General features: G+C 35.9%; 1 protein-coding gene across 2 annotated transcripts in view; it reads right to left on the bottom strand.

The window, feature by feature from the left end:
- LOC128622958 (chemokine-like protein TAFA-5) overlaps positions 1 to 13,740 on the bottom strand; it is a 92,994-nt gene that overhangs the window by 45,895 nt on the left and 33,359 nt on the right. For both annotated transcript variants that reach the window (XM_053649732.1, XM_053649731.1), the window contains exon 2: positions 12,984 to 13,133. In XM_053649732.1, coding sequence (XP_053505707.1) covers positions 12,984 to 13,133 — 150 coding nt within the window. The remainder of the gene's footprint in view (positions 1 to 12,983; positions 13,134 to 13,740) is intronic.

Raw genomic sequence — 13,740 nt, 5'->3', positions numbered from 1 at the left:
AATAGAGAAAAAGGCCTGGAAATGGAAGTAGTGTTGATATTCATAAATTGGTAACACTTTGAGGGGCATTTCGAGAGAGCTTTGGGCACTTAGGTGAAGAAAATATTGGAGGAAAACATCCCTAATTTCCACATAATGTCCAGTTAGAGCTCAGACAACAAGATTTTATTGGCTTAAACTGAATGATGGGCAATTTCTTTTTCAGCATGATCCCAGTGAATAGATATTTGCCCAAAAAATAGCATCAACATATCTGACTCAGTCTTGTTATAAAAGTAGAAAACAAATTGTTGCTTAGAGACACCAAAATGAGGCCTTTACGATGGTACTAGCCACTCATTACATCCTCCTTTATCTTTGTAGAGATTTGCAAGATTCTTCTGTCAGTGTTGACCTTTTAAAGCTGCTTGTTCTTGTGAGATCATACCACTGTACATGTGTTGTTTTCTGCTCCCTACAAACTGGGGTCCATACAAAAACTTGTACGTGTTCATATGCATGTGGGATCAAAGAAGTACAGAATATAATAAGGAATAACACTCATTATACCATACCACCTGCATGTTTCTCCAATAAGGAAGTGTTGTGTGCAAAACCCAGCGTCAGTTCCCAACTCTTTCTGACCATTGTTCCATTAGATTTATGATTCATACTTCAGGTGTGAAACCACACCATTTTTCATCTTTATCTTTCTGCAATCTGAGCATGTCAGAATGCCAGAATTCAATTTTATTGGTGCTCATTCATGTTGCCAAGACTGGGCTAAAACTGTACACTTAATAATTCACAGTGCTGCTTTTCTAGAAACCCCTTAAAGTTCAAATGATCTCATTTTTTCCACTGCTTTTGTTCTACACTGTTAAATATAATTAAAATATACTGTGTTAAAATCATGCTAATGGAGAATATAAATAACTGATAAATAATGAAGTTGTTCTTTAGTAAATCAACATTCTTAAAATCACAAAGCAATAAACAATCAATGAGAGAAGCAAGCTGACGCAATTATTTTTTGTCACCCTAATGCTGATTATTTTCCAACATCACCACATCTCCAAGTGTCTTAATATTCTTTATACTAGAACAATTTGCCAACATTTTTTTTATTATTATTATTTAAAGAATGTCATACATTTTATAAGTATATAATTACATTTCATTCTTTGGAATATCTGCAAAATAGGTTAGTTTCACTTATATTGTAACAGCTATAAACAGTGATTGTCTCAACCGCCGCTCTCTTTTTCCCACTTCCTTGAAGCTAATAGGACAAACAAACAAACAAATAAAATAAAAATAAAACAAATAACAATCACAAATAAATGAAAATAACTTGGAAATCTTTCTTACAGTGACAAAATGCTGAGAATGTAGACTCCTTCCATGAGTATTAAATAAACATCCCATTCACTATATCAATGACTATACAGTACATTGTTCTATGTTAAATAACAACACTTAATGTGTTTATTATTGGACTTTGATTATGTGGAAGATCCTCCATTTAAGTCTCTGTATACAGTACAGTATGAGTAATGTATAATGTATTGTTTATAAGAAAATGAATGTATTATGTAATGTATTCTGTATGAGAAAATTATTTCACTTCCATCATTTAAATTGCCAAAACTTTTAGAAATAACCTTTTATGTCAATTCCTACTCATCTTAACACCATCAAAATGACCCATTTAAATCTGTACTAAAACTAAATCTCTAACAAGCTTGAACAATGAACAAGAAGCTCATTTTAATGACACTCTGTCCTTTATTTACACTCCTACCTGTTATCAGGAGCATCTTCAAGCATGAGAAGAGGTTCTGGGGTTCTATTTTCATCAGTATTATTTATAGGGATCATCAACAAGATGAAGATAAAATATGCGATTGCTCAAAGTTATACTGCTATGAAATCTAAAGCGATCAGCTGGGTCATTGTGATAAAACATTGCTAAGTAGTAAACAGAACACATACCTAAGTTAGGATCAGCACATTCTTTCATGACTTTTTGCCATAACCATCCATCATAAGTATAAACCCTTTGCCACAAGTGTCTTGAATTATAAAGAGAAAATGTTAGGCTTTAATAATAATTGCACAATTTGCATGACTTTTATACAAACAGAAAAACAGGCACAGGGGAAAAACTGTAGTGGTAGCAAACTCTCCAGAATGTGATTAATTGTATTTATGATTAATTACAAGAAAAACAGAACGAGAATGGTCCTAATAGGACATCAATAATAATTGATGTAATCAACAGCGTGGAACATTCCCCACACCTGCGAGTGCTTCATCAAGGGGATGGCCTGGTTTGCTGGGACACGAGCAAGCGACTTTGGCTGCGTACCTGCTGCGGAGGTGCCGCTATTTATTAAAGTAGGAACCATTAGGCCAGCATGTCCGTGCATCTGCATCTCCTTCCTCCATCACACGCACATTAGCTACTGCTCGCTGCTTCTGAAGCTCTTCTGGATGCTCCACTAATTGTGTTATAGTGTGGAACTTTTCCCACTCTCAAGTTTTGTTTTTTTTTGTTGTTTTTTTTTTTAGAACAAGTGCTTTTTTGTGCTAAGTGCCCCCCAAATAAGTGATTTTTAAGAACCTCCATCATGTATTATTCAGTTATAGAATTAGGATAATTGGCATGCCTTTACTGCAGACCACTTTAAAGGTGTGAGAAAGGGGAATGTGTGGCAAATGGTATAGATTTGACATCAGTCGCAAAACCCTCTCAGTGTGAAACATTTTGCCTATTCAATAAACTCCTTCTCCTTCTTTTAAACTCTTCTTGTCCTCTCTTCTTCCCTCAGAAAAGGAGCAATTACTTAACATTTGGACCCTATTCTCAACAAGGCCTTCATTTTTGAAACTGCATACACCCATATTAATAAGAAAGGACTATTGAAAAGAAGGAGAAAAGTGAATGTTAATAGATGGCAAAGGTTTCTTAAAATGAGCTCCACTAGGCTTGACTTTTTATTTCTATGCTAATGTTCATGTGACATGTCTGCTTGTGGCCCTGCGGGAGATTTGCCAGCTCTTTTTTTTTTTTTTGAACATTACATTTCTATTCACTATAAAAGCGGCACAGATAATTTAAGCAAACCATTCAAAATGATGCTTTGGTAAGCAATCCCTGAAGAAATATCAGCATTTGGTTCAGAGGCATATCCGTAGCCTGTTCAAATGCTGCAGGTTGGATAGTTGGTGTTTGCCAATTCTTCTGCATTTCCTGAGCTTTCCCAATGGGCAGTGTCTCCAAACGGCATGTGTTCAGATTAAACAGTTCCATTTTAAAGTCTGGGTTTTCAATGTTCAGAGCCTTGCTGTTGACAGAGTATCAAGACTTATCAAGTGACAAGTAATTCAGCAGTATCTTTTCGGCTATGCAGCCCTTATGGGAAGCAGGATCTCAGGTGCTCAGAAAGACATGCTATCACCACAATGAGAAACTGTTCCTCAGGAGAATCTGCTAAATCCCATTGCTCTTCTCCAAACTCAAAGCTGTTAACATGGCCTTTAAGGTTCACTTAGTGATTTCTGTATTCAAAGTCTACACCATTTTAAAGTTCAGTCCCTATGTGCATTACTATGTTACATTTGAGGCTTGATTCTCTTGCAGGTGCAAAAATTATTTATTGGTATAACGAGCTAGTTTTTTCATCTATGCTATTTTGGTGCCTAGAAATTAACACACCTGTGCTGATGTGGTTTGATTGGTACAGCAGGGGGTGTGGTATTCAAATTCTGCTTACGCAGTTGCGTTTTTTTCAAACCCACAAAAAAAAATAATAATAATTATCTCTCGAATTCCACTCTGCAAAATAGTTTTCCCTGAGTTCAAACAAAACTTTAAAAACACTTCAACATAAATAGGATACTTTACTACTTTACTATTATCTATTAACTACACACAATTGATTTATTTATTTTATTTATAACAAATAAGAGCAAACAGCTCAGCTGCAGGCTACTAAAGGTCACTCATACAGTTGATGTGTCATTAACTGAATTCAGTTCGATTCATAGTTTTATTTGTATAGAACTTTTAACAATAGATATCAATACAAAACAACGTTACAGAACTCTGGATGTAGATTAGATTCCTAATGAACAAGCCAGAGGTGACAGTGGCAAAGAAATCCTCCTTGAGATGACACAAGGAAGAAACTTTGAGAGGAACCGCACTAAAAACAGAAACCCATTCTCTTTTGGGTGACAGCAGATATGGGAATTATGAATAATAACACCATACAGGTGTAGAAAAGTAAAGTCAGACAGTATTGAGTGTGTTGAAAAGATGTTAAATATATGCATGTTGTGAATAATAGTTCTGGGATGAGGACAGGACAGTCTTTATGATTACATCAGGTACCAGTTTATAGGACACGGGTGAGATTATCCACTGAAGAAAGGTTGGGAATAACTGTTTTACATGATCATGCAAAAGAAGCTTCATTTTTCTCCCTGACTAATCTCTCTTGTGATTGCTAGCCTTGTGTAATTAATTTCGACTGAGCAAATGTATTAGTGTAGGGCAAAATGTAATGTGTACCTTTTGCTCTGGAACATATTTCAGTGTTTTCCCTGCTCTAACAAACCCACTTCAACTTGTGAAGTGCTGCTAATCAGATTCATAATTAGTTTGTGTGTGTTAACACTAATGTTTGCTGTAAAGTAAGCACTTCAGGACCAGAATTGGGAACCTTCACACTTTCAAAGCTTGGACAGATATCTATTAGGGATGGGCGATATCTTATGGTTTGCGATATACCAGTAGAAATTCTCCCCACAATAAGAATTAGTCTTCCCGTGATAATAATGATAAAGCCTGGTTGATGATGTATTTCTGTGAGCGACGGTGTGCGACCTGTTCGCAGCTCGAAAACAAGTACAGCGGAAGGTGGACGTGAAGCTGAGTAGGGGTTTATCGCTAAATGAGGAATTACCTCTGCAATCTGAAGCTAGTTTGGTTACATAAAATCAATGTTTGTGTTTCTGAGTGTCTCAAGATCATAGCTATCTCTTGTATTCAAAAACAGTGGTGCATGGTGCTATATTTATATCGTCACTGATATCGTTATCACAATAAATACTAGAAAATATTGTGATATAGTTTTAAGTCCATATCGCCCATCCCTAATGTCCATGCCTGTACACAGGTCCTGCATCTGTATTTCACAGGAAATGTACTTGGCATACAGCATTCAAAGGAATCAAAGGAAATCGTCAAGAGAATGCTGAAGAAACTGAAGGGATTATTAGCCTTACTGAAAGACAAAAAAAATTAAACCCTAATGTCGCATTACTCTGTTCTCATACTGTCCTGTTATTGCACTGTCTTACATTCATTGCATACATTCATGTCATTATGTGCACATAGCAAATGTGCATTGGTCACTAATTTGTTAAAGCTTTAGATTCCTGATTGGAAAGTTGTATGCTCAAATCCCAGAACCATCATGTCGTCCACATTGTTCAACACCCGAAAAACTCAATTGTATATTCTCTCATTTGTCAGCAATATGAATATATGTAAATGTCTTGCAGGTTGCATCATGGTGTTTAATGTGCAAAATTTCATTCCAGTGTATATGTTTGTGCCTATGGGATGGCAATAAAAATCATTTGATTTGATGTTTCTTTGCTGTGAGAGAAACATAGCCACTCACAGTAGACTTGAAAAGACCCTTCTGTTTATTGTCTTCATCTTAATCTCTATTATTTGCAGTACCCACTGAATAACCTCACGGCAAAACACATTTAACTCTACTCTGCCTTGCTTACTGTTAATAAACCCATCTGTGCCCACTTGAAGCTTGTCGTTCTCAAACAGCATTGCATTATGTAAACTAAAAGACTAAACACTAATTAAACAAAGCAATAATAAGCAACATCCTTATTATTCCTTAGCTTAATTAGCTACCTTAGAACAGAGGTTCTCAACCATTTGTAACTAAAGCCCCCCAAGCCTCCCCTATCATGTGGCATTTAGACATATAGACATATAGACATATATACCTAATCTATAATCTGTTTTTGATAGATAGATAGACGTTATTTGCTTTTGTGTTTTTGTACTTTTTTAATTACTTTTCATAACTTTTTTTTTAAATAACTTTTATGACTTTTATAAAACTATATAACGGACAGGTATGGAACATGAATGATGTAAAATGTTTCTGAACACTATAACTACTTTGAACAAGAGAACTAGGCTGTAATAACATGGACTATTTTACATGTAAAACATGTTGCATTACATTTGTCTTGTATTCTAAAAACATTCACATATGATGTATGATATATACATATACATATATGATGTAAATTGGGATAATGGTCGCGTCTCGTTATCCATGACATCGTTAAATCTCTGGCTCTCAGACCCTCACTGAACAGAGCAAACACAGAGAGAGGTGTGAGTGCAGCGGGAAAGTAAGACCTCGCGCTTGCAGGACAGTACTGCCTGCATTTGGAAAGTTGCTAAGGTTTGTCCAAAAAGTCACTAGATTTTTTCGCTGTTGCAAAAAAAAGTCGCTAAAGGGGTCTGAAAAGTCACTAAGTTGGCAACACTGGTCTGCACTGACCGCTAGATAAAAGGCAGGCTAAGCCCCGCCTCTCTCCAGCAAAAAGAAAATGCAGAGGGAGAGGGAACGTGGGGTTTTCCCTTTTATGCACATTCTATTTGAAAAGCAATAAAATACACCGAGTACCCAAATGATGCCCTGTGTGTGTTTTTCTTGAAAACAATTTGAGCCCCCTTCCGATCACTCCGCACTCCCCTGGTTGAGAACCACTGCCTTAGAACTAGTGCTGCTTTTACAGTTGAAAAGAACGAAATAATTAACAGTTTCCTTTAAGTACTAATTGTCACACATAAGGAATTGCAGTTTTACAGATTTGACCTTCAGATTCAGGTCTGTGTGGGATCAATACAAAAGTGCCAGCCTACACACTGTCTATGGAACAAATGATTACTGGAATGATTCATTCTCATCACTTTGACTTCATAGTCCTGTTCTGTTACACTGTGTAGATCAGCACTGATGCTATTGTAGTGCTGTCGGATCTGTAGCCTGAAGAATGACTCATGCTGTAGACTGGAACAAGGCACGGATACACATTATACTGTCTGTGTGTTGTTTTGGGCTTGCTTATTTTAAGCATCCAGCCACATCTGAATAATAATGTGATATGAAATGGGGTTTATCTGACAAGTTGGTATGCATGTTTAGGTAAATGTAATGGTATACAGAGCCTGGATGTAGACGTATAATGTAGCTGGGTTTGTTCTGGCAAAACCTATCTAATAAATAACATATTAAGCAAAGAGTACAAGTTGAAATGTAACAACTGAGCTAAATTCATACATTTCTTAGGGGTTATTACATTTTCTATCACAGCAGCACTGATAGTAGTTCTAGTAATAGTAAGGGCACCTTGTACCATCCAGCATTTTCCCTTCATGGGAAAGTCTTCAGGACAGAGGACTTTGCGCTTTATGATTGCGTAATAACATGACAAGCTGAATTTTCAAGCAAGAGAAAAAAAAAGAGAGATGGTACTATTTATTGATGCTGTAGCATATGTAAGTGGAACAGGAACCAACTTGTGTCATTCATTAATAAATAAATAAATAAATAAATTATCCTTCACAAATTGATGTGGTATAAGAGGAATAAAACACTAGTCGTTATATTAAAATAATCAACTTCGGATTAGTAACACTTCACACCACACTATTTCATTTTATTCCTTACATACTGTATATAATTATGTAATAGGGCTAATGCTAAAAAATAGAAAGTGAAAATAATCACTAGAGCTGTAACAACCAATCGATAATATCGATAATAATCGATTATGAAAATCGTTGTCAACGAATCTCATTATCGATTAGTTGGTCTACGTGCAGCACGGGGGAGATTTACTCATTACGTCACATCTGTTCCGAAAACACACTTTGGAGAGTAAATACTAAAGCTGTGTCCCAAATGATGTACTATACACTTACACTATGCACTATGTATTCTACCGCCTAGTGCATGAATTTTAGAAAGGTAAAATCATCTCAAATATATTACTAGCGGATTTTTTAATAACTGGAAGTATAAGATGCTTCCTACATGACGTCATAGCACATATTCTCAGGTGTGAATGGGGAGCAGGTGTGTTAAATTTGGTGTCATCGCTCTCACACTCCCTCATACTGGTCACTGGAAGTTCAACATGGCACCTCATGGCAAAGAACAAAAATATAGGGTTCTTTTGTGTTTTGGACAAACAGCTGTGTAAAGTTTTAGTCTGAAGTTTATATTTGTAACACTCAGTTTGTGGATTTTATTTTAAATAAACAAAAAACTGTTACTGAAAGTTTGCCTCCCCCCCCCCAAATCTGATTAATTGATCAATAAAAAAATAAAAATAAATAAATCAATAAATAAATCAATCAATAAATAAATCATCGGCCAACTAATTGATTATGAAAATTATCAGTGTTTACAGCCCTAATAATCATCAATACTTTTTAAGAACTTAAGGGCCACTGTCTATGGTGTGGTTAAACCCAAATTTTAGGCTGTTCACTCTTTATAATTGTAATACACTACTACACTTGATTTACAAGCAATGATGCTTATGACTTTTCAGACAAAATGTTTATAAAGCAAGTGTAAATGGTGAAAAAATGATATGGAGAAAAAAAACCTGACATGTCACCATGATGAGCCAATTAACCACCTACCGGTATACTCCTCGCTGCATATCCATCTCTCTCTATCATTTCCTGTATCTCTTTGTTTTTTCTCATTAACACCTAGTAAGAAGGCAATATTTTTCTATGCTTGTTTATAAAAAAATAAAAATAAATAAATAAATAAATAAAATAATAATAATAATAAAAAAAAAAAATCTGTACAGCCTTTTAATAAATAACATTTCTGTAAAACAGTGAATAAACATGTGCTTACTTAAATACATGTGAAGGTAGAACGGTATCACAGATGCCATTACTAATGTTTTCACTACATCAAAGTATGTATGACAACCCCCACATTATTTAAAAAAAAATAAATAAATTACTCTGGCTCCTACACCTCTACTCCGCGCACTAGAACTCAATTAAAGATCTTGCACAGTAGCACTACTTGTATTGTTCACCGCTTGATATATCGCTTTGCTTGTATTTCCTCATTTGTAAGTCGCTTTGGATAAAAGCATCTGCTAAATGAATAAATGTAAATGTATTTGTGTAAAAATATATTTTCAAAGAGGTTGACAAAGTATAAAATCACTGCATTATACAACAATTATTCACAATTAGTAAATGACTCAGTTGCTCACATTGAGAAACTCAGATTATATAAATATGCAATTTGGAAACGCCACAAAACCCACATGTGCTCGTTACATGGGCTGCATGTGCGTATTGGAGAATGACTGTCTCATCTATTTTGGGATGCAATAACAATTTGTGTTATTTGAACATGTGGTTCAATACTAACTCGAATTTTCCAATCACATTTTTAGCTCTTTCTGGTTCTTAAAAGAAAAATGCTGCAGCGACAGTTTTCATATTTTGGTCAATCTGCATACTAAATTTATTATCATGAAAGAATATAATAATCATTATTAAAGTTTAGGGTATTTTAAAAAGTAAGTCCCGACCCATAAATATCTATAATGGTATAAGCACAAGGTAATCTTTGTAGCTATTTTAGGTCTCTAAAATTCAAACTGAAAATTAATTTCCTATGCAGCATTTCATAATGAGGATGATGACTCTAAATACAGGTGCAAATTAACTACCCTTAATGCCACAGTCACAATTCCACCATGAATCTGTTTGCTCCCCAGGAAAATGTTTACAGTTTGATCTGAAAGGATTACATCACCCATTCACCCATTACATCAGTCATGCACATTTATTTCTGGATTTCTTCCCTTTCAAATAAAGTGCATCGTCTACATATCCTGCAAATTCCCCCATACATATACCAGCAGCATGGTAACTTAATAATAACGAAGGCTATTTATAATGTGCATTTCTCACATTCAATGTAAACAGCAGCCAAGAGTTTTATGACTCTAATTTTCAGGCTCCTCATCCCTTCATCTTGTCTTGGACATCTTAATCGGTCTCACAGCTCACTCACTTTAGATGACTGGGGAAAGCAGCCATCACTCTCTTCTCTTGGCCTTTAATATAAATCAATATCCGCAACCTGACACGTTGTTACAGATGAAGGATGAGCAGAGAGCGTGAAATTACCGATAAAGTGTGAGTGTATTTATGCAACATGAGAAGCAACAATGTCCTTATAGTGGATTAAAACAATGAATTGACCAGAATAGTTCGGAGTGCCATTGGAAATGTTATTTATATTTGTGCCCTGGTGATGGTGGGATACAACAGCGTTAGGGATACGGGGAGGCAGCTTTGTGAGCTTTAGCTCCTCATGTTTTTAAATGGGTGTCTCAGATCAGATCTGTGAGACACTTGCCTAGAATACACAAGCTTCCCTATATTGTTTTCTTTGTATCCATCCTCTTGACCTTTCTATATATAGATCCAATCTTCCACATGCACCCACACACACATACGCACAGAATGAGTATTACGATGGCAATGCTTCATGGCCCCCTGGATTATCTTACTTAAGGAGTGACCCGTGTGTAGAATGAGACGCAGAGCGTGTCGCACTGGGCATGCTGGTGATAGCAGGACTGTGATGAGAACTTGACGGAGATTAAAATGACTGAAATCTCATTTGTTTCCTTTCTGTTCCTCACTATTTTACTTTTTCTTCCACCGCATCCTGCCCCTGTGGTTTCACTTCTACACCAAATCAGCTATGGCTACTGATGGAGAGCGGGAGACAGAGACAGAAAGACAGAGTGACAGACAGAGAGGGAGGTTTACAGAGAAAGAGTGTGTTTGTTCAGACATGCTGTGACACTAATACTAAAACTTGCGGATGGTAGCGTGCACAAGGGAAGAATAAAGGGCCTTTGTTGTTCTAATAGCACTGCTTCTTTAACACATCACTAGCCCTGCCTGCATCTTCAGCAAACAAACACACACTTCCTCAAGCAGTTTAAAGCTGAAAACAAATGCAGAAATTCTCAAGATGTTGGAAGCAGAACCAGCAGCGGCTCTTGGCCATAGATTTTGGTGGGAAAGAAAGACATTACTAACGACGTAGCTAAAGGCTACTATCTAGTGAATTTTTAGAGTGACCCCATAACAGGCAGTTGAGAGTCAACAGCATACTTTCATCCAGCATACAGTCTAGCAGCTTGTTTTGAGCATTTTTTTACATGAACCTTTTTTCAGCTGAGTTCAATACAGCACATATGTTTCCTGTCACAATCACACAAGAGACTTGAAACCATTCCAAAACATTTAGATATTGGAAAAGGAAGACTCGTTTCTGATACACAGACGTTCCTTCTCCCAACTTTTGCGATATATTTTAAACAGAAATGGTTCTGTAAATCATAGACACACTGTCTACACTTACACTATACCTTTGTTTTTGGAAATTGATTAGTTTAATTCTGTTTATTTGCTATAAAAACATGATACTGGCGGCCGCAAAAGTATTTTTAAATTACCCCAGTTTGGTGTAAAAACTGCAACCCTAGCAACCCTGTCATGAACTGTCCTGTCCTGTCCACTCTTCCTCACCCAAGGACAGGGAAGAGTGATTCCTACCCCAGTTCATACCCCAGCCTGTATTGCCACCAATACACAGCCCCGTATTGTTGCAGGTTCCATTTTTGATCACTAGCTGCAATAATAACTCTATGGAGCATTGCAAGTCAGTGAACACATTGACCCATGTCTGCTGCAATCAAGTCAATGAAACACTGACTTATATCTGTGAAAGAGTAACATTTCTTTAAATGTTCAAAACAGCTAATTACTATTTCAATGGAATTTAAAGTGCATGGAGCTGCAAATGAAGACTTCATGAAGATTAATATTTATTGAATGGCTGATATATATGGTTGGGCTCTACGCTTCCTTGTACAATGGATGCACCCCTGAACAGTACCACAGCTTCACTCATTATTCAAGACAGCTTCACTTATCAACAGTTCAAAGGTATACTTGGCTCCTAACCAAAAAAGTGGCGCATATGGAACAACAACATCTGAGATATTGCCTGAGGGTACATTGAATGGGTAATGATTTAATTATCAATGATCTATTCTGTGAAACAAAAATGATCTGTAACAGGATTTTACCTAATACCTAATAAGGGATTCCACACATATATTCCACACATTTTATCATACAAATAATGCTTTTTTTTTCTAAAAGCTGTCAGAAGAAACATTTTGAATGTTAGAAAATGATCTGTATGTTCTACTTTTAGCCACTTAACATAATTCTTATGGAAACAGTTCTGCTTAACTTTTGGTCTAAATAATCCTTGTTAGTTCAAGTTGTGCTAAAATGCATGACATACTGTAATTAAACCTATGTATACAATTTGTCTAAATCTTCTAATTAAATATAAAAACACAAAGCCTTAAAAGTAATATTACATGTAGGTAATTGCAGGCATGTATTGAAGCCACTTTCTCTGTGGATGATTTTCAAATGCTGTTACTGAACATGTATAGTGCACCGTGTGGTCAATGCTATTATGTTAGGCTACACACTATATAGGTGACATTTTAATCTCTGAGTTGACTAAACAGAGAGGAGCATGAATATACATACTGTAAGTTCTGTTATAATCTTGTCTTCGCTGCTGCAACACTAAACCTAAGTCTGCAAATTACATTACTGTGAGAAATTTCTTTTCAGTCAACTCTAAGCTTTGACACATATGGAAAAGTCCAGTAGACATTCTACTGTGAGCTTTTTCCTCCTTCATCCAGAACTGTACCAGCAAGTACTGATTTTTATAGAAGCTGACACATCTGTCTTTTCACAAAGGTTTTTGACACAAAACTCCTCTTACCGTCCACACAGGCAGGGCTGGCTCTAGTCGTACCGGCAATTTGGCCTTTCTTGCAGGCACAGCGGGCTGTCTGCCGAGCTATAGTCCTCCGCGGCTGACTGCTGTCTTTGTCCAATGTCACAATCTCACACGTCCCGGCCGCCAACTGACCTATAAAGTACAGAGTCACAATCCAAAGAGACAAGACTTCAGTCACAGTTGTACTCATCACGCAGGGATAATTAAGATCTCTCTGAGAGTTAAAAATTACAAGAGGATTTTTGGTTTGCAGTTTAGTCAGTTAGTCAGTGTGATGAATGATCTTGAGGCAAATTTTATACTGTATAAAGCAGTTTATTATTATTCAGAACAGAAAAAAATAATGATATTGGTTAGTATAATTGATGACACGAATGAACAAGTAGGTCATACTTTATTTTCATATTTTTATTTATCTATTTTTTTTTTAATTGAATAAGTCTTAAACCTGTTCCATGTAATTAGTTAACATTTTCCAACTGGAAATCTGAATCTTGATTGGATTATATTGAGCATGCAGTACATAAGGCACCTCATATATTCTACAATGCCATTATATAATACTCTGTAGTGAGCACATATAGTTAATAGCTATAATTGTAAATAAAATAATTAAATATAGTCACATACACATTAGTAAATGAATAAATATATAAATCATTACAATTAGATTTTTTTAAAAAAAAGCAACAAAGGAGACATTCAGAGTTAAATGTAAACGAAACAGAGAGGCGTAAAA

This window comes from Ictalurus furcatus, chromosome 19, assembly GCF_023375685.1.
Source record: "Ictalurus furcatus strain D&B chromosome 19, Billie_1.0, whole genome shotgun sequence".
In the NCBI taxonomy this organism is placed as follows: domain Eukaryota; kingdom Metazoa; phylum Chordata; class Actinopteri; order Siluriformes; family Ictaluridae; genus Ictalurus; species Ictalurus furcatus.
This window is presented reverse-complemented; position numbering and strand designations above follow the sequence as displayed.